We start from the raw sequence: 27,788 nt of genomic DNA, 5'->3' as shown, positions 1-27,788 counted from the left end.
ATGGCCCGGCTGGTGCTGCAGGACGGGGCGGTGCTGCCCGGCCGCCCCTTCGGAGCCCCCGGGGCCGTGGCGGGGGAAGTCGGTGAGTGCGCCGGGGACAGAGGAGGAGAGGGAAAGGGGGACGAGGCGCGGTTTGGGGGTTTTGCTCCTCTCAGAGCCCTTCCGTGGGGCCTGTCCGGAGCTCGGGGTCGGGATTGTTCCCCCCTCCCCATCCTCACCCCCATGCCCACATTGCAGTGTTCCAGACCGGCGTAGTGGGCTACCCCGAGGCCCTGACCGACCCCTCGTACAAGGCGCAGATCCTGGTGCTCACCTACCCGCTGGTGGGGAACTACGGCGTGCCCCGCGACGAGCCCGACGCCTTCGGCCTCAGCAGGGTGAGCCCAGCCCCGGGGGCCGCCTGTGCCCTGTTCTGGATGTCACCGGGCTGGTGGCACTACGGGCACCGCGGGGTGGCGTGGATGGCACGAGGTGCACGGGTGGGATGGGGCAGGGGGACAGGACACCATGAGAGTGGCACATGGAGGTGCCAGGACACCCTGAGAGTGGCACATGCCAGGGCACCGTGAGAGTGGCACATGGAGGTGCCAGGGCACTGAGAGTGAGTGTGGCACATGCCAGGACACCGTGAGTGTGGCACATGGAGGTGCCAGAGCACTGTGAGTGTGGCACATGCCAGGACACCCTGAGTGTGGCACAAGGTGGTGCCAGGACACTGTGAATGGCACATGGAGGTGCCAGGACACTGTGAGTGTGACACATGCCAGGACACCCTGAGTGTGCCACAGGACACCGTGAGTGTGGCACATGGTGGTGCCAGGACACCCTGAGAGTGGCACAGGACACCCTGAGTGTGGTGGCACATGGGGGTGCCAGAACACCATGAGTTTGGCACATGGTGGTGCCAGAGCACTGAGTGTGGCACAGGACACCCTGAGTGTGGCACATGGTGGTGCCAGGGCACCCTGAGTGTGGCCCATGGTGGTGCCAGAGAATCATGAGTGTGGCACATGGTGGTGCCAGGGCACTATGAGTGTGGCACATGGTGGTGCCAGGGTATTGTGAGTGTGGCACATGCCAGGACACCCTGAGTTTGGCACATGGTGGTGCCAGGACACCCTGAGTTTGGCACATGGTGGTGCCAGGACACCCTGAGAGTGGCACATGCCAGGGCACTGTGAGTGTGGCACGTGGAGGTGCCAGGGCATTGTGAGTGTGGCACATGCCAGGAAACCATGAGTGACACAAGGTGGTGCCAGGGCACCCTGAGTGTGGCCCATGGTGGTGCCAGAGCACCGTGAGTGGCACATAGAGGTGCCAGGACACCGTGAGTGTGGTGGCACATGGGGGTGCCAGAGCACTGAGTATGGCACAGGACACCCTGAGTGTGGCACAGGACACCGTGAGTGTGGCACATGGTGGTGCCAGGACACCTTGAGTGTGGCACAAGGTGGTGCCAGGACACTGTGAATGGCACATGGTGGCAGGAAAAAGTTTGTTTTCAATGCTGCAGAACCCAGAGCTACAGTGGGATCTGCAGGCTCTGACATGGTGAGGAGAACTGTGGCTGGGCAGGGGGACACCCCAGTGCAGTGGGATTGGGGTGCCCTCACCACAAGGGGTGTGGGGCTGTGTTTCCTCACCTCTGTCATGAGATTTGGAGTCTCAATTCCTGTGACAAGGCAGGGTTGGGGCTGGGCAGAGGGGCTGCTTGGGGCCCCAGCCCCCTCCCAGCCCCTTGGCCTCCAGGCTGCCCATCCCGGGGCAGAGTCCAGCCCTGCTGGGGCCGTGCTGTGCTGACCTCCCCAGGCTGAGCCTGGTGGATGTTGCTGTTAGCAGCTTTCTCCAGAGCTGTGCTGTGTGGCCTGTGCTGCTGGGAACCAGAGCCCTGATCCCGTGGGATGTCTGGACCTCACTGTGGCCATGGATGGTGGGAGAGGTGCTGTCCCCTCAGCCTGGCTCGTGCTGCAGCTGTGCCAAGCTGAGGGGTCCGTGTGGGCAGTGGGCTGCAGTCCAGCAGAGCTGTGGGGGCCTGGACACTCCACCCTGGGGCTCCCTGATCCAGAGATTTTGCTGGATTAAAAGGCTCACCCTCACTGTGATAGATAATATGGGATAATATGGGGGCAAGTGACAGCCCAGCACTCCAAAGGCTGGCCCTGTGCTGTGGGAATGGGGTTTGTGTTCCATGGGGTTTCTCCTGGGCTGGTGACCCTCTTTCCCTTGCCCTGTGCTCACTCTCTGTGTCCTCACAGTGGTTTGAGTCCAGCAAGATCCACGTGGCCGCGCTGGTGGTGGGAGAGTGCTCAGAGACCCCCAGCCACTGGAGTGCATCCCGCTCCCTGGACCAGTGGCTGAAGGAGCAGAACATCCCTGGCCTGGAAGGTGGGACTGGGGAGACAGCAGAGTGGGGTGGGGTCTGCAAATTCTGAATCCAGACCCGTCTCTGTTGAAATTTGCCCACCTGGAGCTTGACCCTCTGTTGGCGCTTGGGGGTGATGATGCTGCTGGGGGCACAGGGTCCTGCTGGGCTGGGCTGGGCTGGGATTTTGTGTCTCACAGGCCCCTTGCAGGGGTGGACACCCGGGCACTGACAAAGAGGATCCGCGAGAAGGGGACGCTGCTGGGGAAGCTGGTGCCGGATGGGACCCCCGAGGGGAGCCTCTCCTTTGAGGACCCCAACAAGAGGCACCTGGTGCAGGAGGTGTCGCTGAAGGTGTGGAGGGGAGTCTGAGCGGGGCTGGGGAGCAGCAGAGGAGGCTGTGGAGCCTCTCACTGCAGGAGGCTGGTCCCAGCAGGAGCCTGGGCGAGCCACTCCTCTCCCCTCAGGCACCACGAGTGTTCAACCCGGGCGGGTCTCTGCGAGTCACTGCCCTTGACTGTGGCCTCAAGAACAACCAAATACGGTGCCTGTGCAAACGGGGGGCCACTGTCACTGTGGTGCCCTGGGACCACCCGCTGGACCCTGCAGGTGAGGTGGCAGCGGCTGGGGACAATCTGGGCCTCCACCAAGGGAGAGAATGGGGGGACTGTCTGCATGGTTGGTGCTGGGGACAGCAGGCACCCGTGTCCTGTTCAATGCCATGAGGTGGGGAGTCTTGCTGTCATTGTTCCCAGGGGCTTTGGGCACCACAAGAGCAGGGCCATGGGCTGTGATTGGCACGGGGGACTCTGGACTGTGGTATTGGTGTGGCTCAGGGCAGGAGGTGCCATGAGGGACTGGCAGGGCCTTGCTGCCACTTGAACGGGTGTTGTGGGGTCAGAACATGTTGGTTGTGACCCTGCTGGGGTGTCAGGCCAGCTGCAGGCTCAGGGTGCTTCTCTGCTGTGAGCCTGTGGGGATCTTGGGGTAGCCCTACTGTAATGCTGGGGGGCCCCACTCTGACCCTGCTGCTCTCTTGACACAGACTTTGACGGGCTCTTCATCAGCAATGGCCCTGGGGACCCACAGCTCTGCCAGGAGACAGTGTCCAACCTCCGCAAGCTTCTGGATGCCCCCCAGCCCAAACCCATTTTTGGGATCTGCCTGGGCCACCAGCTGCTCGCCCTGGCCCTGGGTGCCCACACCTACAAGATGAAGTGAGTGAGGGGTCTGGAATCACCGCAGGCATCCCGGCTGCTGCCCTGCCAGGGCTGCCTGACACCCATCCTGCCCTCCAGGTACGGGAACCGTGGGCACAACCAGCCGTGCCTGCACGAGGAGACGCGGCGCTGCTTCATCACGGCGCAGAACCATGGCTTTGCGGTGGAGACGGGCAGCCTCCCGCCCGGCTGGCGGCCGCTCTTCACCAACGCCAATGACGCCTCCAACGAGGGCCTCGTCCACCAGCACAAGCCTTTCTTCAGGTGTGCTGCAGGGCTGGGCTTGGGGGGAGCTGTGGGATGGTCGTGGGGATGTGCCTTGCCTGACGCCCTCCCAGTGTCCAGTTTCACCCCGAGCACTGCGCCGGCCCCACGGATCTGGAGGGTCTCTTTGATGTCTTCGTGGAGGTGGTGCGGGATCTGCGGGATGGACACGGCAACGCCAGGACAGGTGGGTGTGAGTGTGAGGGATGGCTGGGACCACGAGCCAAGGGCTGCAGGACAGGGCTGTGCATGGGGGTGCCCTGTCCCCAGTGTGTCACATCCCCCCACAGTGCGGGAGAGGCTGCAGGAGTGGCTGACCTACACCAAGGCACCAGCGGGGGATTTGGATGCAGCCCGGCCCCGCAAGGTGCTGATCCTGGGCTCTGGTGGCCTTTCCATCGGGCAGGCAGGAGAGTTTGATTACTCAGGGTCACAGGTGAGTGCCCACCCCAGGGCACAGGGTGGGGTGGCACAGGCCACAGGGATGGCAGGGCCACCAACTGTGACCCCTCTGCTCCCCACGAGGCCATCAAAGCACTGAAGGAGGAGAACATCCAGACGGTGCTGATCAACCCCAACATCGCCACAGTCCAGACCTCCAAGGGACTGGCAGACAAGGTGTATTTCCTGCCGATCACCCCTGAGTACGTCACCCAGGTGAGCACCCTGGGGACGCTGGCTGGGAGGGGGCAATTTGGCAATGCAGGGATGCCATAATTGGGGGATGAGTGTGGGGCTGGGCTGGGATCTGGAAAAACAAAGGACCCACCGTGCCCCCCAGGTGATCCGGAACGAGCGGCCTGACGGGGTGCTGCTGACCTTTGGGGGTCAGACAGCCCTCAACTGTGGCGTGGAGCTGACCAAGGCGGGGGTCCTGGAGCGTTACCACGTGCGGGTGCTGGGCACCCCCGTTGCCTCCATCGAGATGACGGAGGATCGCAAGGTCTTCGTGGAGAAGATGGAGGAGATCGGGGAGCACGTGGCGCCCAGCGAGGCTGCTGCCTCCCTGGAGCAGGTCTGGGGTGGTCTGGGGGGCTGTGGGGCGGGGCAGGGTCCTGTCTTTCCTGTTCCTACTATGACCCTGTTGCTCCCTGCAGGCACTGGCTGCTGCTGAGCGTTTGGGGTACCCGGTGCTGGTGCGCTCTGCCTACGCCCTCGGCGGGCTGGGCTCTGGCTTTGCCAACAACCGGGAGGAGCTGGTGGCTCTGGTGAGCCAGGCCTTCACCCACACCTCCCAGGTGCTGGTGGACAAGTCCCTGAAAGGCTGGAAGGAGATTGAGTACGAGGTGGTGCGAGATGCCTTCAACAACTGCATCACGGTACGGGATGGAGGGATGGAGGGATGGAGGGATGGAGGGATGGAGGGATGGAGGGAGGCCTCTGGGCTGCTGCTGAGGGGTGGATGTGGGGCAGAGGCTGAGGGCTTGTCCCCAGGGAGGGCTCCCCGGTGCCTCTGATGGTGCTGGTGCCATTGGGAGCTGCACCCTGTGAACCAGAGCCCTGCTCCCCTGTGCTGGGGTGTTCACCCAGTGGAACACTCCACGTATTCCAGTCCTGACTGGGTAGGGTGGGGTGGGATGTGGTGGGAACTGGGAGGAACCCACCATGGGCAGCATGTGGAGCAGTGGGGGAACCCCAAGCCTGCAGTAACCCCCCCCCACCTCTGCCAGGTGTGCAACATGGAGAACCTGGACCCTCTGGGGATCCACACGGGCGAGTCCATTGTGGTGGCGCCCAGCCAGACCCTCAACGACACCGAGTACTTCATGCTGAGGCGCACAGCCATCAAGGTGGTGCAGCACCTGGGCATCGTGGGCGAGTGCAACATCCAGTTTGCCCTCAACCCCGAGTCAGAGCAGGTACTCACAGCTCCCTGCGTGTTCTGGCTCTGATCCCCGGCCAGCCTGGCCCTGGGGGATCTGGGTCCTGCCCCGTGCTGTCCCACGAGGCTGCAGCATCTCTGGGGTGTCCCATGGCACCCACTGACCCTGCCTCTGCTGCCCACAGTACTACATCATCGAGATGAACGCCCGGCTGTCCCGCAGCTCAGCCCTGGCCAGCAAGGCCACTGGTTACCCGCTGGCCTATGTGGCTGCCAAACTTGCCCTGGGCATCCCCCTGCCCGTCCTCAGGTGAGGTACCACCGCAGTGTGGGACAAGGTGCTGCCCTGGTGGGACAGCCCCAGCTCTGCTGACCCCTGTCACCTCCTCAGGAACTCTGTCACCAACTCCACCACAGCCAGCTTTGAGCCCAGCCTGGACTACTGCGTGGTGAAGATCCCGCGCTGGGACCTCAGCAAGTTCCTGCGTGTCAGCACCAAGATTGGCAGCTCCATGAAGAGCGTGGGTGAGCACGGGGAGGGCAGCACTGCTGGGGGGCATTTGGCAGGCACGGGATCCCCCTGCTCACCCCACCTTCTGCAGGGGAGGTCATGGCCATTGGGAGGAACTTTGAGGAGGCCTTCCAGAAGGCTCTGAGGATGGTGGACGAGAACTGCGTGGGCTTTGATCATACAGTGAAGCCGGCCTCAGACATGGTGAGCACTGAGGTTTGGGTGTTTTGGGGCGAGGGGGAGAATTGTCCACCTGCCTCCCTCAGCCACACTCCACCCCTGTCCCAGCAGGAGCTGGAAACACCCACAGACAAGCGAATCTTCGTGCTGGCGGCGGCGCTGCGGGCCGGCTACTCCATCGAGCGTCTCTACGAGCTGACCAAGATCGACCGCTGGTTCCTGCACAAGATGAAGAACATCACGGACCACGCGGTGCTGCTGGAGTCGTACCGCGGCCAGCAGGGCACCATGCCCCCCGCCGTCCTCAAACGTGCCAAGCAGCTCGGCTTCTCCGACAAGCAGGTGGCCCTGGCCGTGCTCAGGTGAGGTGGTGTCGGGGTCTGCAAACATCTGCGGGGAACCTGATGGTTGGTTTTGGAGATCTCAGAGCACAAAAGACACAGCAGGGGACAACTCAGTTTGCTTAAACAAAAAATGCACTTTTATTTAGTGCCCACAATGCGATAGTGGGAAGAGAAAATAGAGAATAGTGAGAAAGATGGAGAAAGAGGGTAAGGGGGTTATAGCTACCAACGTGGAGAGTCAGAATCCTCAAGGCGTAGAGATGCCCATAGATGGGATCTTCTCCAGTGGGGTGATCACAAAGGTGTTCGGAATTTTCAGAGTTCTTATAGGTTGGTTACCAGAGCGAGTGGCACGAAGCCAAGGAGAACCAGGCAAGTGGCACAGGGCCGAGGCAGGCACCTGTGTTAAGGTTGGGTGCTCAGGAACAAGCTCAAGCTGTGCCCTTCTAGCACGGTCAGTATAGTCAGCTCAGTCCACTGTAACCAGTCCCATTGTTCTTGCATTCCATTCTCGTGGAGATGCGTATCAGTCCTCGGCAAGGCCCCACCTCAGCCAGGCCAGGGGCTCTCCCCAGTCTCTTCGGGGGTCTTGGTCTTCAACCATCGGGGACAGTTGTGGGACATAACACATCCTTGGACAGACTCTGACAGATGGGGAGGGGACGGGCCCTGTTGTGCTCCCTGCCCCAATCCTGGCACTCACACCGCTCTGTGCAGCACCGAGCTGGCCGTGCGGAAGATGCGGCACGACCTGAAGATCCTGCCGGTGGTGAAGCAGATCGACACCGTGGCGGCGGAGTGGCCGGCCCAAACCAACTACCTGTACCTGACCTACAACGGTTCCGAGCACGACCTGGCCTTCCGGGAGCCCCACGTCATGGTCATCGGCTCTGGAGTTTACCGCATCGGCAGCAGCGTGGAGTTTGACTGGTGTGCTGTCGGCTGCATCCAGGAGCTCCGCAAGGTCAGACGGGCCCCAGCGCCCTGTGCAGTGAGGGGTGGGTGTGCCTGGTCAGAGGATGAAGCTGGGAAGGGCTTGGGGGCTCTGGACTCACCTTGTCCCACCTTCCAATAGATGGGCTTCAAGACGATCATGGTGAACTACAACCCTGAGACAGTGAGCACTGATTATGACATGTGTGATCGCCTCTACTTCGATGAGATTTCCTTTGAGGTGAGGGGGCTGTGGCCCTGACAGCTGCGGGGCTGGGTGAGGGCTGCCCTAGCTCTGTCCCAGCCATCCTGCCCCGCTCTGTGCTGCAGGTGGTGATGGACATCTACGAGCTGGAGAACCCCGAGGGTGTGATCCTGTCCATGGGCGGGCAGCTGCCCAACAACATCGCCATGGCCCTGCACCGGCAGCAGTGCCGCATCCTGGGCACCTCCCCGGAGGCCATCGACTCTGCCGAGAACCGCTTCAAGTTCTCCCGCCTGCTGGACTCCATCGGCATCAGCCAGCCCCTCTGGAAGGAGCTCTCCAACATGGAGGTGGGGCCCAGCAAACAGGAGAGGCTCCCCTCAGGGTGGGTGGCTTTCCATGTGTGTGTGTGCTGAGGTTCCATCTGTCCCGCAGTCAGCCAAGCACTTCTGCAGCAAGGTGGGCTACCCCTGCGTCGTGCGCCCTTCCTACGTGCTGAGCGGCGCTGCCATGAACGTCGCCTACTCCGACAGCGACCTGGAGAAGTTCCTGAGCAACGCTGTGGCCGTGTCCAAGGAGCAGCCTGTTGTCATTTCCAAGTTCATCCAGGAGGCCAAGGTCCATCCAGGAGGCTGCTCCAGCCCGGGATGCTCCCTGAAAGCCCCAGCTCCTACCCCAGGGACGGGCCGTGACCGTGTTCCCGCTCACAGGAGATCGACGTGGACGCCGTGGCCTGTGACGGTGTGGTGGTGGCCATCGCCATCTCTGAGCACGTGGAGAACGCTGGGGTGCACTCAGGTGATGCCACACTGGTGACCCCCCCTCAGGACATCACCCCCAAGACGCTGGAGCGCATCAAGGCCATCGTCCACGCCATCGGGCAGGAGCTGCAGGTCACAGGGCCCTTCAACCTGCAGCTCATCGCCAAGGTACCATCTGGGGCTGGGGACTGTGCAGGGCCAGGGGAGAGCACCCCACATCCCCAGCCCTGCCTCATTCTGTCCCCTCTCTCCTAGGACGACCAGCTGAAGGTGATAGAGTGCAATGTCCGTGTCTCCCGCTCCTTCCCCTTCGTTTCCAAGACTCTGGGTGTGGACCTGGTGGCTCTGGCCAGCCAGGTGATCATGGGTGAGGAGGTGGAGCCCGTGGGGCTGATGACGGGCACAGGCATCGTTGGTGTCAAGGTGAGTGGGGGGAGCCATGGGGCCAGGCTGGGGTGCAGGGACAGGCAGCCCCTGAGTGTCCCCTTTGCCCCCAGGTGCCCCAGTTCTCCTTCTCACGCCTGGCGGGCGCTGACGTGGTGCTGGGCGTGGAGATGACCAGCACGGGTGAGGTTGCCTGCTTTGGGGAGAACCGCTGCGAGGCCTACCTGAAGGCCATGCTCAGCACTGGCTTCAAGATCCCCAAGAAGAACATTCTGCTGACCATCGGCAGCTACAAGGTCTGTGGGGTTAAAGTGCTGGGAGGATGGGGTTCCCTCTCTGCCCTGTGCAGGATTGTAGGATCATCCGTGGAGGGCAGGGAGAAGGAACTCCGCAGAGCTGAGATATTCTAGAAACACATGGTTTTATTGTGTGGGTTGTGGTAAAAAGGGCTTTGCCTTCAGCCACCAGCCTGGGCTGGAGGGAACCCCAAAGAGAGAGAGAGAGAGAGGGTGTGAGGTAAGGGAGATAGCAGGGGTAAGGGAGGTAAGGGGGCTAAGAGAGCTGGGGCAGGTAAGAGGGCAGGGGTCAGAGTGGTAAGAGAGCAAGGACCTTATTACAATACATTCTATCTCCTTTTGTGTTGAATATTCTAATTTACAGTGACCAACCAGCACGAGATACAAACCCTACAAACTTTGCATGCAGCCTGCAAGAACTACTATATTACCATATCATCCTATAGTCTAAACTCTAAAGACTTTTCTTATCTACTATATCCCTGATGCCTTGGCGGGGTGGAGAGGGGCTGCACCCTTGGGTCCTTCTGTTTTCTGTCCTTCAACCTGACTCCAGCTCATCACCATCTTCCTGCCTGCCATGATCACATCTCAAAGTTTGCCTTCATTTCTATTTCACTCACAGGTTTTACACCTCCAGTATTTCTTACCAGGCAATCATATCCACAAGCCCTTCCTGTCCCATCTTTCCCAACACCCTCTGACCGGCCCCTGGCTCGTTTCAGAACAAGAGTGAGCTGCTGCCCACTGTGCGGACACTGGAGACCCTCGGCTACAACCTGTACGCCAGCCTGGGCACCGCTGACTTCTACACCGAGCACGGCATCAAGGTCAGGGCTGGGGATCTGCAGGGCCAGGGCCACTCCTGGGGCATTGCAGGGCCCTGACAGGGTCAACTGTGTAGAAATTTTCCGTGGATGGGCAGGGACAAGGAACTCTGCAGAGCTGAGATGTTCTAGAAACACGGGGGTTTATTATTCCAAGGGTGGTGGGTAAAGAGGGCTTTGCCTTCAGCCACCAGCCTGGGCTGGAGCAAAGCCCTAAAGAGAGAATGGGGAGAGAGAGAGAGAAGAGAGCTCAGGGGGAAAAACGGGGCAGGAGCAGGGGAAAAACGTGGGGAGAAAACAGGAGCAAGTGAGGTGAGAGAGAGGAGAGGGGAAGGGCCAAGAGAGGTGAGGGAAGTAAGAGGGCAAGAGAAGAGAGTGATCACCTCATTACAATCCATTCTATCTCTTTTTGTGTTGAATATTCTAATTCACATTGACCAACCGGTGTGAGATACAAAACCTACAAACTTTGCATGCAGCCTATGAGAACTACTACATCACCATGTCATTTTATATTCTAAACTCTAAAAGCTACATTTCTTATCTGTTTTTTCCCCCGATGCCTTTGCAGAGTGGAAAGGCAACATTCCTGGGTCCTTTTGTTTTCCTGTCTTTTCACCCATCTTCAGCTCATCACCGTTTTCCTGCCTGCCATGCTCACATCTCAAAATTTGCTTTCATTCCTATTTCACTCACAGGTTTTACATCTGCAGTATTTCTTACCATAAAATCATATCCATAAGTCCTTCCTGTCCCTTCTTTCCCGACACAACCGCCTGCAGGTGAAGGCTGTGGACTGGCACTTTGAGGAGGCAGACAGCAGCGAGGCCGGTGCCCGGGAGACCCAGCGCAGCATCCTGGACTACCTGGCCGAGAACCACTTTGAGATGGTCATAAACCTGTCCATGCGCAACTCGGGGGGCCGCCGGCTCTCCTCCTTCGTCACCAAGGGGTACCGCACCCGGCGCCTGGCCGTCGACTACTCCGTGCCCCTCATCATCGACATCAAGTGCACAAAGCTCTTTGTAGAGGTGGGTGTCAGGGTCCTCAAACATCTGCGAGGAACCTGATGGTTGGTTTTGGAGATCTCAAAGCGCAAAAGACACAGCAGGGGACAAACCAGTTTGCTTAAACAAAAAATGCACTTTTATTTAGTGCCCACAATGCGATAGTGGGGAGAGAAAATAGAGAATAGTGAGAAAGATGGAGAAAGAGGGGAAGGGGATTATAGCTACCAACGTGGAGAGTTGGAATCCCCAAGGCGTAGAGATGCCCATGGATGGGATCTTCTCCAGTGGGGTGATCATGAAGGTGTTCGGGGTCTCCAGAGTCTTTATAGGTTGGTTGGGGCGGGGACCAAAGCAAGAGGCACAGAGCCAAAGGGAACCAAGCGAGTGGCACAGGGCTGAGGCAGGCACCTGTGTTAAGGTTGGGTGCTCAGGAACGAGCTGCAAGCCGTACCCCACTCCTGGTACGGTCAGTATAGTCAGCTCAGTCCATCGTAATGAGCTCTGTTGTTCAGTCCTCCAAGACTCGACAAACGTCCCACCTCAGCCAGGCCAGGGGCTCCCTTCGGGGTCCCGGTCCCCAACTATCAGAGACAGTTGTGAGGCAAATCACATCCTTGGACAGACTCTGACAGTGGGCTGGGGCACGTGGGGGCCGTGGGTGCAGGGATAAGGAGCAGAGTTGGGTTGTAGAAATCTTATCCTCTGTTGTGGGTGGTGCTGTGGGGCAGGCACCGTGCGTGGTGCCTGGTTTGTTTTTGGGGTGCAGCTCAGACAGGCATCATCACCCTGGCCCTGCTTGCTCCTGACTGAGGGTCCTGCTCGTTTCTGCAGGCACTGGGCCAGATTGGGGCAGCCCCCCCGCTGAAGATGCACGTGGACTGCATGACATCCCAGAAGCTCATCCGTCTGCCAGGTGGGTGTTCAGCAGTGCCAGGGGGGCAGCAGGGAACTGGGACAGTGCTGGGAGCAGGGCTGGGCACACCTGCAGGCACCGTGGGGAGAGGTGTTTCTGTGCTGCACTGGTGGGATGGCCCTGGTCCCTCTCTCCCTGTGGCCAGTGCTGACACTGAACCTCCCCAGGCCTGATCGATGTCCACGTCCACCTCCGAGAGCCGGGTGGCACCCACAAGGAGGACTTTGCATCAGGCACAGCAGCTGCCCTGGCCGGGGGTGTCACTATGGTGTGTGCCATGCCCAACACCAGCCCCGCCGTCACCGACGCCGCTTCTTTCGCCTTGGCACAGAAGGTGAGGAGCTGCTGCCAGCCCCGTGCTCACATCCCCTCCCGTGCCAGCCGTGGTGGGCTCGTTGCTGGTGGCAGGACTGGTCCCACCACAGCACTCACTGCCTGTTATCCTGCAGCTGGCCGAGGCAGGAGCCCGCTGTGACTTTGCCCTTTTCCTGGGGGCTTCCCCGGACAATGCTGGCACCCTGGGCCCCCTGGCTGGGGCGGCCGCTGGCCTCAAGATGTACCTGAACGACACCTTCTCCAGCCTGCGGATGGACAACGTGTCGCTGTGGATGGAGGTGAGCAGGAGGGGAGGGCAGGGGCTGGCACGGGGCAGGTCTGCTCCCGGCAGTGCTGCCCACCAGCCCCGTTCCCCCCCAGCATCTGGAGCAGTGGCCACGGCACCTGCCCATCGTGGCCCACGCTGAGCGGCAGACGGTGGCCGCCGTGCTGATGGTGGCCCAGCTGTACCAGCGTCCTGTCCACATCTGCCACGTGGCCCGCAGGGAGGAGGTGAGCGGGGTAAACTGTGGGTTCTGGGGCGGAGCACGGGACCCCACTGTGGGTTCCCCACTAACCACGGCTCCCCCAGATCCTCCTGATCAAGGCGGCCAAGCAGAGGGGGATCCCGGTGACGTGCGAGGTGGCCCCGCACCACCTCTTCCTGAGCCAGGATGACCTGGGGCGCCTCGGGAAGGGCCGTGCGGCCGTGAGGCCGGAGCTGGGCACCCGCCAGGATGTGGAGGCGCTCTGGGACAACATGGACATCATCGACTGCTTTGCCACCGACCACGGTAACTCCCCAGGGGTGCTGGCCATGATGGGGCGGGGGAAAAAGTGGTGGGGACAGCCTCTGGTGACCAGCCCCATCCGACAGCACCCCACACGCTGGAGGAGAAGGAAGGGCAGGAGCCTCCCCCTGGGTACCCCGGCCTGGAGACGATGCTGCCCCTGTTGCTGACGGCCGTGTCCGAGGGGCGGCTCAGCGTGGAGGACATTGTCCAGCGCCTCTACGAGAACCCTCGCAAGATCTTCGGGCTGCCGGCGCAGGAGGACACCTACGTGGAGGTCTGTCCTTGCCCACCCGCCCCAGATCCAGCCCCCAGCCTTCTGCCTCTGACCCGCTGTCCTGGCAGGTGGACCTGGAGCACGAATGGATCATCCCCAGCAGCACAGCCTTCTCCAAGGCCCGCTGGACCCCCTTTGAGGGGATGAGGGTGAAGGGGACGGTGCGGAGGGTCGTGCTGCGTGGGGAGGTCGCCTACATCGATGGGCAGGTAAGGTCCTAGGATCCTTTTATTCCTGTATTGTAGTTTATCCTGTTCTTCCCCCATTATCGGCGATTGAAGGAGAGACGGGGAGACTGACCATGATCAGAATCCGATTTTACTCAGGTTTTCCAAAAACTTATACACCATTTCAGTAAGGTTAATAATTTCTACTACAATAATTAGGTTAAAAGATCATACAAACAACTCATACATTTTTCAACATATCCGTGTAGGCAGTTGATTGAATTTTCTTCTCTTAAGCAAATTTCTGATCCCATCTTTTCACGAGCTCAAAGTTTTGTTTGTTCTTTCTAGAGCATCTTAGTCACCAGACTAAATATGCTAATTAAGTCTGTCTTGCTCTTGTGGATCCCCATACCCCATCACAGAGGGGGTCCCCCCAGTGCTGACTTAATTTTCCTAATCCACCTCTGCCACGGCTGCAGGTGCTGGTGCCCCCAGGCTACGGACAGGATGTGAAGAAGTGGCCCTCAGCAGCCGCACTGCTGCCACAGGGAGCCCCCACCAAGGAGAGCGTGAAGGTATGAGGTGTACAAACCCAGCAGGGGGGTCCCTCTCCGCCCTGGCTCCAGCTCTGTCTCACCTTGCAGACCCCTGAGCTGTCCCGGCACGTGGCTGGTGACGTTCTGCGCGGGCGAGCCCCCAGCCCGCGGCGGGCCGGCCCTCCGGGGGACACGCGTTTCCACATCCCGCCCCGCATCCACCGCTCCTCCGACCCCGGGCTGCCAGGTAGGGGCACGGCCGGTGCGGTGGGGGGCCGGGTGTGGGCCAGGGGCGGGGTGGCCTCGCTGATGCCCCCCCTTGTGTCCCGTTCAGCATTCCGGAGGTTGGGAGCCGCGCACCGCCCGGGCGCCCGAGGCACCGGTAATGTTGGGGGGCGACTCACTAATGGCACTAACTGCAGCCCATGAGTGCATCCCCTCCCCGAGGTGCCGTGCAGGCCCTGGGGCTGCCTGTTCTGCCCATTATGGGCTCCTCCTGGCACCCAGCACCGGGTGCTGTAGGACAGGGCATGGCTGTGCCACCCACTGCCCTCCTGCCCCAGCCTGCAAAGCACCTCGGGTTCCCCTCACCTGCCACTGTGCTCTGGGGGGTGGCCAGCTGGGAATTGCGGGGCGTGCAGGGAGAGGGTCACAGCACATGCCTCTCTCTTGGTTGACCATCACCCTGGTGTCGGTCCCACCTTGATTTCACCTGGCGTTGCCAAGTGCCAGGTGGGCTGTGACACACTTGGCAGCAGGCTGGGAGGAGAGCAGGACCCCAGTTGCCATCTCTCCCCAAAACCTCTAACACGGCTGCTCCCATCTCCCACCCAGACGAGGACACTCGTGAGAAGGGCAGCAGGAAGGCAGCAGAACCGGGTGAGTGCAGCACAGTGGGGATTCAGGATCCATGGCTCATGGCTGGGCTCCTCAGGGCACTCCCCTGGGCTGACAGGCTGCTCTTGGTGTCACAGATTCACAGGTCCAGGAGAGCCACTTCAACGCCCTGGGCCCTGTCCCTCGCCAGGCGTCCCCTCAGCGCACGCCCCACTTCCAGACCTCCCCTCTGCTGCACCCCCTGGTCGGGCAGCACGTCCTGTCTGTCCGGCAGTTCTCCAAGGAGCAGGTGCCCAGCTGGGGCAGGGCGTGGGGTCTCTGAGTGTCCTGGTGCTCCCCTGGCTGAGCTCTGGTGCCTCCTGTCCCCCCCTACAGCTGTCCCACCTGTTCAACATCGCACACACCCTGCGCATGCTGGTGCAGAAGGAGAAGAGCCTGGACATCCTCAAGGTGAGCCGTGCACAGAGCTGCATTCCTGTCCCCTGGGCACCCTGAGGGAGCCCCGTACTGGCTGGGGCTCCCCGAGGTGACAGCCCGGCCCTGCAGGGGAAGGTGATGGCGACCATGTTCTACGAGGTGAGCACGAGGACCAGCAGCTCCTTTGCAGCAGCCATGAGCCGGCTGGGAGGCTCCGTCCTGTCCTTCTCGGAGGCCACGTCCTCGGTGCAGAAGGGAGAGTCCCTGGCTGACTCCGTGCAGACCATGTGCTGCTACGCCGACGTGCTGGTGCTGCGGCACCCCCAGCCTGGTGCTGTCGAGGTGAGAGAGGAGCTGCTCCTTTTCTGGAGGCACTGAGGACTCTGCCCCAACAGCAGAGATGGTGATCTGTGCTGTGGGGTCTCCAGCCGGGCCAGGGTTGGCTCCTGCTGCCGTGTGGGTGGTGGGAATTGCATCCTGCCTGCTCTCACCTCCCCTGCCCTGCCTCACTCCCAGCTGGCCGCCCAGCACTGCCGCAAGCCCGTCATCAACGCCGGGGACGGGGTGGGGGAACACCCCACGCAAGCCCTGCTGGACATCTTCACCATCCGCGAGGAGCTGGGCACGGTCAACGGCATGACGGTGAGGTGCCCGGGCTGGGGGGCTCAGGGGGGTCCTGCCTAAGCCCTGAGAGGCTGCAGGCAGGCCGGGCTGACCCCTGTCCCCAGATCACCATGGTGGGGGACCTGAAGCACGGGCGGACCGTGCACTCCCTGGCCCGGCTGCTCACCCAGTACCGCGTGAACCTGCGCTACGTCACCCCCCCGGGGCTCCGCATGCCCCCCGACATCACCAGCTTCGTGGCCTCCAGGGGCATCCAGCAGGTGAGGAGAGGGGCTGGGGGGCATGTAGAGGTGTCTTTCTCTGTCTGGGCCAGCCCTGGCACCTCCACAGTGAAGGGTTTGGTAGCAGGATGAACCTCACTGACCCCTGGGAGTTCTTGTCTTGCCCAAAGGAGTGAAGCAACAACAGCAGGAGAAAAGAGGAGGCTGTTCTGGGTTAATTGTTGGCTTTATTCATCATTTATTTATTTATCTGCCCCAGCAGACACCCCTCAGCAGAAGCAGCAGGAAAAAAAAGCTTGGGGAACCCCCCAATGTAACACCTTTTATTGGGGGGAGGAAATCAGGGATGGGTTTAACTGGGGACAAATCAGGGGCCAAAGGGCTCTCTAAATAAATGACACACATTGTGACAAATCAATAACTCAGGTGGGGAGACAGCTGAAGTCTTGTCCAATCACTTGGGGTCCTCACTGGAACTTTCCAGACTTTTGGGAGAGACCCCAAAGTGACAGACAAGGCCCAGGGGCTGGAAAACTTCTGACTGACACATAACTGGGGTTGGGGTGAAACCAATGAGGGTGGGACATGGGTGACATGGGGCAAACCATTACAACTTATAAAAACGAACTTAATACAAGGAACAAATACATCCATAAAACTGATAAAACCAAAACCACACCACTACACCCCACACACCCTCTGGCCCCGGGACCCCCCTCCCAACCCCACGGTGCCTCCCCAGGAGGAGTTTGGGAGCATCGAGGAGGCGCTGCCGGACACGGACGTGCTCTACATGACCCGCATCCAGAAGGAGAGGTTCCAACGGGCCGAGGAGTACGAGGCTGTGAGTGAGGGAAGCCTGGCTCCTGCTGCCCCTCCAGGGCCTGGGGGTTTCCCCTGCCTCCCCAGCTCAGGGGGCTCTGTGTGTGTGTGTTCCCTCAGTGCTTCGGGCAGTTCATCCTCACGCCCCACATCATGACCCGAGCCAAGGAGAGAATGGTGGTGATGCACCCCCTGCCCCGTGTCAACGAGATAAGGTGGGGAATAGGGCGGCTGCAGGGTACTGGGGGCAGGGGAGGCTTGGAGGGAGTATCTGGGGAGGTGTCTGGGAGAACGGGCCTGGTGGGTTTCAGGACTCCCACGTGGGTCAGTGGTTCCAGGGGGGATCCTCAGGGTCTGGGGGGTGCCAGAGGGGCTGGGACGGGTTGGGTTTGGGGTCCTGAGTGTGTTTGGGGGTCCCAGGTGGGGTTCAGGAATCCCGGGTGTTTTCAGGGATCCCAGGAGGTTTCGGGGGTGCCGGGCAGGGTTGGGGGTCCCGGGTGGGTTCAGGGGTCCCGGGAGGTTTTGGGGATCCCGGGCAGTTTTGGAGATCCCGGGTGGGTTTGGCGGTCCCGGGTGGGTTTGGGGATGCTGGGCGAGTTCGGAGATCCCAGGAGGTTTCAGGGGTCCTGGGCGGGTTTGGGGGTCCCGAGCGGGGTTCAGGATCCCAAGTGGGGTCGGGGGTCCCGGGAGGTTTTGGGGATCCCGGGTGAGTTCGGAGATCCCGGGTGGGTTCAGGTGTCCCGGGCGGGGTCGGGGGTCCCAGGAGGTTTCAGGGATCCCGGGCGTGTTTGGGGGTCCCGGGAGGTTTCGGAGGTCCCAGGCGGATTTGAGGATCCCGGGCAGGGTCGGGGGTCCTGGGCAGGTTCAGGATCTCAGGAGGGGTCGGAGATGCCGGGCGGGTTTGGGAATCCCGGGAGGGTTTGGGGATCCCGGGCGGGTTTGGGGATCCCGGGCAGGTTTGGGGGTCCCGGCAGGGTCAGGCGTCCCGGGAGGTTTCGGGGGTCCCAGGCGGGGTCGGGAATCCCGGGTGGGGTTCAGGATCCCGGGTAGGTTCGAGGATCCCAGATGGGCTCGGGGGTCCCGAGCGTGTTTGGGGATCCCTGCTGGCTCGGGGGTCCCGGCGCCCTGTGATGACGTCACCCCGCAGCGTGGAGGTGGACTCGGACCCGCGCGCCGCGTACTTCCGGCAGGCGGAGAACGGGATGTACATGCGCATGGCCCTGCTGGCCACCGTCCTGGGCCGCTGCTGACCAATAAACGCTCCCGGTCGCGACACGGCATCGCGCCTTTTACACGCGTCACCGCGCCCGCGACACACACACGGGGGGCGCCATGGCGGCGCTGTGGAGGGGCTGCGGGCGGCTGCTGGCGCGGCGGCCCGGGGCGGTGCAGGCGCTCACTGCCGGTAAGGGACGGGCCTGGCCCCGGCGGAGGCCGCGCCTCGAGAGCCCCCGGCCCCCCGAGCTGAGCCCACCCTGCCCCTGCTGGTCCCTGCTCTGCCCCTCCCTGCACACAGCCCCGCTCTTTGTGCGCCCATCCCCGCGGGAGGAGGGCAGGACACACCCGGGGGGCTTCCAGGCCCTCAGGGGTCTGTCTTAGGGGGAAGAGGTGTTGCCATGGCCCGGGTTCAGCAGGGACCCCCGTGTGTCACACCAGTGTGGCACTCCCGGCTCAGGAGATCAGTGTCCGGGTCTGTGCCAGAGCCACAGCGGTGGTGGGGACTCTGAGGAAGGGCAGCTTTCACATCCAGAGCCGAGGGAGGATGTGCTGGGGTCCCTCCTCCTCTGGGAGGGGATGGATGGATGGATGGATGGATGGACGGACGGACGGAGGATGGAGGGATGGATGGATGGATGGATGAAGGGATGGATGGATGGATGGACAGACGGACGGAGGGATGGATGGATGGATGGATGGATGGATGAAGGGATGGATGGATGAAGGGATGGATGGATTCCCAGCTGTAACACTGGGAATTCACACAAGGGCTCAGCTCCTCCGTGTTTGCAGCAGTGGGTGGTGAAGGCACAGAGAGGCTCCCAGGGCTCTGCACAGGGGGTTGGACCTTCCTCACTGCTGCCTGCAGAGCTGTGAGGTGCCATAAATCCACCCTGGTGTTTACTCACGGCTTTGCTGCTCTGAGGATTTGCAGCCCTGGGGTCACCAGGCAGCTCTGCTCCCCAGTCCCCCCGAGGCTCAGTCTGGGTGCTGGGAGAGCCTCTCCTCCTTATCCTGTGTGTTCTCATGGCTCTGCTGCACTGGGGCTGGGGGCTCCCTGCTGCTCCTCCTGCTTCCAGCCCCCCTGTCCCCACCATTTCCCCCCACCCTGCTTCTCCCTGCCCTCCCCTGCTGCTCCCACCCACCCAGGATGGCAAGAGAACACATCCCCAGGGTCTGGGGGTGCCCTGCCGAGCTGGGGGCTCCCCTCACTGTGCAGGGCCTGGCCCTGAGCCCTGAGAGCCACGGGGGGGTGGCAGGATGCTGGCCTGGCTGCTGGGGCCCTGCCAGGCCACTGAGCTGTTCCCGCTGTTATTTTTATCGGATGTCATGGAGTCTATTGCTGGCGCCTGCAGCGCCGGGGGGTTGCTGGCAGCACAGAGCCCTGAGCTGGGCCAGGGGCCAGGGGAGGGCTGGGAGAGCCTTCCCAGGGCTGGCCCTGCCTTCTGTGGGCCTGAGCTGCCTCTGGCCTCAGCTCTGCTCTGCCTGGTGCTGCTGTGACACAGCCCCCTGTCCCCAAAGCTCTGCAGGGCTGAGCCATCTGGGGGTGCTGGGCTGGTGCTGGGTGTGGTTCCAGCAGCCCAGAAGGTTCTGCCCTCGGGCTGTGTTGCCCCTGCCCTTAGAGGGGCAACACATTGTGATGTGGGTGTGGACCCTCACAGAGGACAGTAGCAGCAGCAGGTCAAACATGGAAGGCTCTTTATTATCTGACTCCAATCTACTTATATACACTTTGTACAGAGGGCCAAGATTGGCCCAAGCAGGTCACAACCTCCTGACTCCATTGGTCACTGTGACCATCAGTCAAATTCTCCTCTCAGAGAACAACTATGCAAAACACACAGATAAATTCTAAGAGTACAATATTTATGTGAAGCAGCGTGAGAAAGCTGCTGCAAAGGTGCAAACACTTGAAAGCAAGAAATGCAGGGGCGACAGGGCTGGGCTGTCCCTGCTGCTCCCCTCGGGGTTTCCACAAGTGATCTCCATCCCTGATCAGGCACAGCCCCTCACCTGGTCCATGCAGCTTCCTGCCTCCTGTGCCAGGTACATCCCAACCTCCATCCCTGCCTTCTCTCCCTGCTCCCAGAGCCCCCAGAGCTGCCAGCTGGGGCCAGGCCAGGGAGCTGCTGGCAGCTGGCTGTGCCCACTGTGTCCAGCCCACTCTTGCTGGCCCAGAGCTGCCATCCAAGGGCTCCAGGGTCAGGCAGGGCTTTGCCTCCTGCATCCTGGGCCCTGGGCCAGGCTGCCAGCAGGGCCTGGACACAGTGGGCAGCAGCACGTGCCTGTGGCCGTGACCCTGCTGTCCCTGTGTCCCCTGTGGAGAGCAGTCCCCTGCCATGGGCACAGAGGTGGTGCCCTACTTAGGTTTGGGCAGCATTCAGAGTCCTCTGCTCACAGGAACATCAATGTGGGGGTCAGCTGGGCACCCCCAGCACCAGGTTTGGCTGGGTGGAAGTTCCAGCCCCACACAGGAGCTGCTGGTGGCACCCAGGGCAGGCATTTTTACCAAAGTCATTGCAGGAGTTGGGTCTGGCTGCATCCCCAGGCCCGGGAAGGGATGCACAGACTGGCCTGGTCCTCCTGGGACAGCCTCATCACTTCTGGGCACTGGGCCTGCAGCTCCTGGAGGTGCAACTCCTGAGGGTGCAGCTCCTGGAGGTGCAACTCCTGGGGTGCAGCTCCTGGAGGTGCAAGTCCTGGGTCTGCAGCTCCTGGGGTGCAACTCCTGGACCTGCAGCTCTTTGGGGTGCAGCTCCTGGGGATGCAGCTCTTGGGCTTGCAACTCCTGAGGGTGCATCTCCTGGGGGTGCAACTCCTGGACTTGCAGCTCCTGGTTCTGCAGCTCCTGGGTCTGCAGTTCCTGAGGGTGCAACTCCTGCACCTTCAGCTCCTGGACCTGCAGCTCCTGGTTCTGCAGCTCCTGGGGGTGCTCTGGCTGTGCTGCCCTCCAGTCCAGCACCTCCCTCCACCCCCTGCCCAGTGCTGTTGTGGTCTGTGAACTGGTGGGGCTGCTCTGCCATCACAGGGGGGACATGGGGGTCTCTCAGGGCTGGGGGACAGACCCTCAGGTCCTGGGGCTGGGCTGGGTGGCAGATGGAGCTCTGTGGGGCTGCAGAGCCTGGGCTGAGACCTGCAGGGAGCACGGCCGTGGTGTGGGGACACCGAGCTGGTTCACGAGCACCGCTGGGGCAGGACTGGTGCCCACCAGGCTGAGTAAAGGCTTGGTGGCCTCAGAGCTGCCAGGGACGGAGCGGAGCAGCAGCAGCAGCGCTGGAGACCCGCCAGGGAACCGTCCCAGGGGAGTGGGGAGAGGGGGCAGCCGAGTTGCGTCGAAGGGGTCAGGGGTGTAGGAAGGAGCAGGAGCTGCCAGAGACCCAGCCGGGCAGCACTGAGCCAGAAACAGGGCCAGGAGCTATGCCAGCAGCCGGCTGGGGCAGGGGGCTGGGGCAGGGGGAGCACCTTCTGCCCATCCCAGCTCCTGGGGTGGGGGGCACGGGCAGGGCAGGGCACAGAGCTGCTCTCCAGGGAGGGGATCACAGCAGGCACAGCCTGCCCCCTGTCCAGGGAGAGGTTTGGGGGTGCTGTGGGAGGGAAGGACTGCAGTGGGGACCACAGGCATCTCTGCTCTGAGAGCCCCAGGGATCAGCCCATGTCTGGGCCACAGGGAGGAGCTGCAGCTGGACACTGTTTTGACCAGAGATGCTGCAGCGTCCTGAAAGGCCTGAGGGACCTGGCAGGGTGGCACAGCTGTGCTGTGGGGTTTGGTGCAGGCTCAGGGAGCTGCAGGGCTGGAACAGGCTCAGGCAGCAACAGTGGTGCTGGGGCAGGGGGCCCAGCTGTGGGCAGGTCACACAGGGAAGGGTCTTTCCTGCCTAAACGGGCTGTGCTGGTTGCAGGGGCCCTGATGGGAGCTGGGGATGTGATTGCACAGCAGCTGGTGGAGCAGAGGGGGCTGCACGGGCACCAGGGCCCCCGCACCCTGAAAATGATGGCCATTGGCTTCTGCTTCGTGGTGAGTGGGATGGGATGGGATGGGATGGGATGGGATGGGATGGGATGGGATGGGATGGGATGGGATGGGATGGGATGGGATGGGAGGCTCCTTCAGCAGAGTGGGACCATGATGGTGCAAGTGTGAGTTGGGCCATCCTGGTGCCACCTCCAGCAGCTGTGGGCAGGGCCAGTTCCATGGAGCAGGAGCAGCATAGGACAAGCTTGTCTTTGTGGTCCAGAGCTGGAGCAGGGCCGTGTAACCAGCCCTGCAGCCCCCCCCCCAGCCCTGGGCCCTGTGAGGAGAAATGCTGCTCCTCACCCCCTGGCTCCTGCAGGGCCCCGTTGTGGGCAGCTGGTACAGGATTCTGGATTGGCTCATCCCAGGGAATACCAAAGTTGTGGCTGTCAAGAAGGTGATCCTGGACCAGGTTGGTGTGACATGGGTGAGATTGGGGCTGGGGCAGTGGGGACACTGGCAGGTTCCCAGCCTGCTCTGAGAGCCCAGTGCCTGAGCTGGGCAGTGGAGGGCTGGGAGGGGCGTTTTCACAGGAGCTGCCCGAGGCCAGCCTGGCTCTGAGCACCACAAGCTCCTCAGCACTGCCTGGGGCTCCTCTCCCACAGGGATGTTTCGCTCCGTGCTTCCTTGGCTGTTTCCTGGCCGTCACAGGGGCCACCAACGGGCTGTCAGTGCATGATAACTGGTCCAAGATCCAGCAGGTACGTGCTGCTGCTGCCCTGGGCAGCTGTGGGGCCCTGGCAGCTCCTCCGTGTGTGCTGCACCCGTTTGTGTTAGTGTCTGTGCCCATATTCTGGGTCCCAGGGGTTTGGGTGTGTTGGGTGCCCAGTGCTCCCAGTCCAGGCACTGGTTCCAGATCCAGTTCCTCTCCCATGGGTGTCCTGTGGGTGAGTATTGGGGTCCCACCTGGGCCAGACGTGGGTGCTGTGGCCGTGCCATCCAGCCCTGCTCCTGGCTGGGTCTCCAGAGCAATTACTGAGATGACGCCCATTAACAGTAATTGCTGGAAGACAGTGTGAATGAATGAACACTGAGTCAGCATGTCCAGAGTGAGTCACTGGGGAGTGGGTGCCCACCTGCCACAGGATGAGGCGTGCTGGGGTGGTCCTGTGGCTGCCAGGAGTGACAACACCAGCCTCAGTCCCTGCTCCTGCCAGAGCTGTGTGTGAACGGCCCCAGCCTGGCTGGAGCTGTGCCTCGATGCCACCCCCAGAGTTTGTTCCTCTGCACTGGGCTGCCAGTTCCTGCCCCTCATCCTGCCCCAGAGTGCAGGAACAGCTCCTGGGGCAGGATCACATCACCTCTGCTTTCATCAGGCTCTGTGCAAGCCCCAGCCTGGGTGTGGCACACTGAGGTGCCCTAAGGGCAGCACTCTGAGCACTCCCATCCATCCATCCATCCATCCCTCCATCCATCCCTCCATCCATCCCTCCATCCTCCATCCATCCATCCATCCATCCATCATCCATCCATCCATCCATCCATCCATCATCCATCCATCCCTCCGTCCGTCTGTCCATCCATCCATCCATCCATCCATCATCCATCCATCCCTCCGTCCGTCTGTCCATCCATCCATCCCTCCATCCATCCATCCTCCATCCATCCATCCATCCCTCCATCCATCCATCCCTCCACCCATCCCTCCATCCATCCCTCCATCCCTCCATCCATCCATCCATCCATCCCTCCATCCCTCCATCCATCCATCCATCCCTCCATCCATCCATCCATCCATCCATCCATCCATCCCTCCATCCATCCATCCATCCATCCATCCATCCATCCCTCCATCCTCCACCCATCCCTCCATCCATCCCTCCATCCATCCATCCATCCCTCCATCCATCCATCCATCCCTCCATCCATCCATCCCTCCATCCCTCCATCCATCCATCCATCCCTCCACCCATCCCTCCATCCATCCATCCATCCATCCATCCATCCCTCCCTCCATCCATCCCTCCATCCATCCCTCCATCCCTCCATCCTCCATCCATCCATCCATCCATCCCTCCATCCCTCCATCCTCCATCCATCCATCCCTCCACCCATCCCTCCATCCCTCCATCATCCATCCATCCATCCCTCCATCCATCCCTCCCTCCATCCATCCATCCATCCCCCATCCATCCATCCATCCATCCATCCCTCCACCCATCCCCCCATCCATCCATCCATCCATCCATCCATCCATCCATCCATCCATCCCCCCATCCATCCCTCATCCATCCATCCATCCATCCATCCCTCCCTCCATCCCCCCATCCATCCCTCCCTCCCTCCATCCCTCCATCCCTCCATCCATCCCTCCATCCATCCATCCATCCTCCCATCCTCCCCTGCTCTATCCTGACCATTTCCTGCCCTGGATCTTGCCTCGCCTTCCCCAGGGAATCCTGCCCTGCTCGGTGATTCGTGCCTGGACAGGGGTGATGGGCTGGGGGCTGGGCAGCAGCACTGGCAGCACTTTCACCCCCTGGCTTGGGGCTCATCCGCCTCTCCCCACGCAGAGGAAGCGTCAGCAGAGCATCCATCACCCCGGGCCCGCTCAGCCCGTCCTGGGCTGCTGGCCAGAGCCCCCCCTCCCTCCTGGCTGAGTCACGGCCAAGCTGGATGAGGGATGTGTCCTCCTCCTCCTCCTCCTGCCGTGGGACAGGGATGTGACACGGCCGTGGCTGTGGCAGCACCTTGGGCTCCCGGAGGAGTTGTCCCAGCTCGGTGCCTTTCTCCATTTCTGCAGCCTGGGGGGCCAGGAGGGGGCTGGGGGAGCCCTGAGCTGGAAAGGGGCTCACAGCCCACTCTGGGGAGACAAACCATCTGCCCCTGTGGCCTGGCTGTGGCACAAAGGGCTCTCAGTGGGGATGGCTCAGGTCACTCTCTGCCTGCCACCCCCATGGGCAGGGCTGCGGGGGCTCCATGCCCAGCACTGTGGAGTTGGGGGGACCAGTGGCAACCATGGGGACCCTCTGAGTGCTCACACCTCTTTTCTCTTGCAGGACTACATGGATGCCCTGATCACCAATTACTGTGTGAGTGCTGGCAGATCTCTGTCCCTGTCCTGTCCCCTCCATGGGGCTGCCATGGGCTCTGTGGGGACACCCTGAGTGTCCCCAGGCTCAGAGGAGGGTGTGGGCTGGGGACCCTCCAGGGTTCCTCACCACTCCTCCCCTTCTCTGCCCAGATCTGGCCCCCCGTGCAAATCGCCAACTTCTACTTTGTGCCTCTGCAGCACAGGTAGTGTTGTGGCCCTGGCTCCCAGCCCCTGTCCCCTGGGCCAGCAGCTGCAGACCCTGTCCCCTCTGTCCCCTCTGTCCCCAGGCTGGCTGTTGTCCAGTGTGTTGCCATCGTCTGGAACTGCTACCTGTCCTGGAAAGCGAATCGGATGTGAGATGTGACCCATCCCTGTCCCAGGCTGTGCCCTGCCTGACCCCACTGCAGCTCTGAGCCCTCGGGGTGGGCACACGAGGCCCTGGACAGGCTCCTGGCACCAGCCATCCTGCTCTTTTCTCAGGGGAGCACCATCCCCTGTGGCCACAGCCCCGGGGGGAAGATGGTGCCGAGGCAGGCCTGGATCTGCCCTGGCCGTGCTCTGCCCACGAGGCTCCTCTCCCTCTGTGCTCAACCCTTCCCCAGCCCTTGCCTGCACAGGGGGTTCTCCTGCCCCAGGTGTCCCTCTGACCTTCCCCGTGGCACATCCTGAGGGAAAACAGGAGCAGAAATGGAGCGGGGCTGGCCCTGGGCTGGCTGTGCCATGGGCACAGAGCTGGTGTCGCTGCAGGCTGGGGGTGCTCCCCCTGAAAATGAGGTTTGTTGTGGCTCTGCTGTGGACAGTCAGAGCATCAATAAACAGTGATCTTCACTTTTGATTCCCGTGGCCCTGGGGCTTGTGGCCTGGTGTGCCCCCCAGGCCCTGAAGATGCTGTTTCAGGGCAATTGTTCTGCTGTGGATCAACAGATCCACTCTGCCTCATCTCAATGCATGGAGCAGGAGGGACTGGAGGCTGCTGGGGTGTCTGCCCCACTGGCTGGAGAGGGGAGGGGGCTCTGACAGAGTTGGGGGGTTTAGGGGATCATCAGCTGTTCCATGGGCTGTGATGGTGCCCCCACAGCTGCAGGGCACTGAAATGAGCTCGATGGATCCAGAGTCCTGATGGTGGGTCCAGAGTCCCCCCAGGGTCAGAGCGTGCTCACTGCAGGGCTGTGCATTGTTGTGGTTTGAAAGCAAAATGAGAGGCTCCAAGTCAGAGATATAATTTAATAATTAAAAAAAAGGTAAAAAGGTAAAAATAAAATAAATGCAATAACACAAAAGAGCACTGCCAGAGTCAGAACACAGCCTGAGCAGGGTGGTGGGAGCAGTCCAGGAGAGGGGCTCTTCCTGAAGCAGTGATCCCACAGAAAGGTCTGGGAGCTCTGCTCCTCTGGGAATCCAGTGGCTCAGGGCTGCTTGTCCTGTCCCAAATCCCAGATTCTCTCCAGGTGGGAATGCTTGGCTCCTCCCCCTGGGCATTGGGAGCATCTCCCAATGGGATGAGGAGTCGTGCAGTGGCTCCTTGATGGCCCATTAAACAGAGAGAGCTCCTGGAGGGAGTTCCCTGTGAGTCCTGGGCAAGGCATTGATGGGCCATGAGCAGAAGAGCCCAAAGGAAGGGCCTGGGAAAACACTGCCCCACCTGGTTCCAACAGCTCATGGGGATGGGGATGGAATAAATACTTTGTGTACATCCTACACCACAACCCAGGACATGCATCCAGGGAGGGTCCAGAACGGGTTGGGGATAGGACTGGAGCTGGGACAGGCCCACAATCCACCTGTGCCATGTCCAAGACAAGGCTGCCTGTCGTGCTGGAGAGAAGTCCCATGGAGCTGCCACCACTTGCTACCCCTGGGGGTGTGTCCATGCTCACCCTACAATGGCAGTGAGTAGATCCAATCCAGCTCCCACAGTGTCCCTGCCCAGCACATCCTGACCAAATGGAGTTGGTGGGACCACAGTGGTTCATCTCACCTCTCTGGAGGCCTGGCCCCCTCCCCTGTGCCACTGCAGCCCCTCTCAGCTGGACAGAGCCATCCCCCTGCTGCCAGCACCACCTGGGCTCTTCATGGAGGGGATTCACTGCCTCCTCCATCCTCATCCTCCCCACGCTCTGCTTCTGTGCTCACCCAGCTCTGGGGCTGCTCCTGAAACATGGAGGAGGCAAATCCTGCACAGGCCTGGGGGGTGAGGCAGGGGACAGGAGGGGCTGCAGCTGCAGCCCCCTTTCCTCCCAGCAGAGCTCAGTGGAGCAGCGCAGGGCTGGGGCCAAATGATGGGACCGTGCACAGTTACCTGAGGGGCCTCAGGTTCTGTGTGGGGCTCAAACTCTCTGCAGCCAGTGCTGGGGCTGCTGTGGGTGGCAGGAATTTGCAGCTCTGAGGTGTTGAGTCTCTTGCAGCCGTGGAGGTGCAGGAGACTCTCTGTAGAAATTTTTCCGTGGATGGGCAGGGACAAGGAACTCTGCAGAGCTGAGAT

General features: G+C 61.5%; 2 protein-coding genes across 3 annotated transcripts; both read left to right on the top strand.

The window, feature by feature from the left end:
• On the top strand, window positions 1-18,390 carry CAD (carbamoyl-phosphate synthetase 2, aspartate transcarbamylase, and dihydroorotase; the record flags this gene model as incomplete). Its single annotated transcript, XM_083856066.1, has 45 exons — window positions 1-82; window positions 238-377; window positions 2,256-2,385; window positions 2,574-2,716; window positions 2,830-2,971; window positions 3,408-3,579; window positions 3,661-3,846; window positions 3,921-4,033; window positions 4,137-4,282; window positions 4,372-4,503; window positions 4,628-4,861; window positions 4,944-5,165; window positions 5,517-5,705; window positions 5,854-5,978; window positions 6,060-6,193; window positions 6,271-6,383; window positions 6,471-6,721; window positions 7,421-7,667; window positions 7,779-7,877; window positions 7,967-8,191; window positions 8,277-8,459; window positions 8,552-8,770; window positions 8,858-9,025; window positions 9,100-9,282; window positions 10,008-10,112; window positions 10,892-11,140; window positions 11,951-12,032; window positions 12,200-12,366; window positions 12,482-12,646; window positions 12,729-12,860; window positions 12,940-13,141; window positions 13,225-13,415; window positions 13,484-13,624; window positions 14,065-14,160; window positions 14,230-14,368; window positions 14,456-14,503; window positions 14,956-15,000; window positions 15,096-15,247; window positions 15,334-15,408; window positions 15,505-15,717; window positions 15,892-16,017; window positions 16,104-16,259; window positions 16,963-17,064; window positions 17,163-17,257; window positions 18,190-18,390. 45 exons carry the CDS (start codon window positions 1-3, stop codon window positions 18,290-18,292), a joined length of 6,762 nt encoding a protein of 2,253 aa, XP_083712192.1. The 3' UTR covers window positions 18,293-18,390.
• MPV17 (mitochondrial inner membrane protein MPV17) lies at window positions 18,354-26,134 on the top strand. 2 transcript variants are annotated; one of them, XM_083856062.1, is made up of 7 exons: window positions 18,357-18,447; window positions 22,160-22,275; window positions 22,592-22,684; window positions 22,878-22,973; window positions 25,272-25,304; window positions 25,457-25,509; window positions 25,594-26,134. In XM_083856062.1, exons 1-7 carry the CDS (start codon window positions 18,375-18,377, stop codon window positions 25,661-25,663), a joined length of 534 nt encoding a protein of 177 aa, XP_083712188.1. In that variant the 5' UTR covers window positions 18,357-18,374; the 3' UTR covers window positions 25,664-26,134. The 2 variants fall into 2 exon arrangements, with proteins under 2 accessions (XP_083712189.1, XP_083712188.1); XM_083856063.1 differs by lacking the exon at window positions 22,592-22,684 and having other exon boundaries at window positions 18,354-18,447.
• Window positions 26,135-27,788: the final 1,654 nt, after the last annotated feature.

Source organism: Zosterops lateralis (genome assembly GCF_965231275.1).
Source record: "Zosterops lateralis genome assembly, chromosome: 3".
In the NCBI taxonomy this organism is placed as follows: Eukaryota; Metazoa; Chordata; class Aves; order Passeriformes; family Zosteropidae; genus Zosterops; species Zosterops lateralis.
The sequence above is the reverse complement of the archived record's forward strand: the minus strand, read 5'-3'. Positions and strand labels throughout refer to the sequence as shown.

Bases quoted from the DNA above. Each gene is read 5' to 3' on its own strand.
- MPV17 (XM_083856062.1), top strand. From the start codon at position 18,375: ATGGCGGCGCTGTGGAGGGGCTGCGGGCGGCTGCTGGCGCGGCGGCCC. The intron at 22,276-22,591 runs GTGAGTGGGATG...TGGCTCCTGCAG, and splicing joins CCATTGGCTTCTGCTTCGTG to GGCCCCGTTGTGGGCAGCTG. The intron at 22,974-25,271 runs GTACGTGCTGCT...TTTCTCTTGCAG, and splicing joins ACTGGTCCAAGATCCAGCAG to GACTACATGGATGCCCTGAT.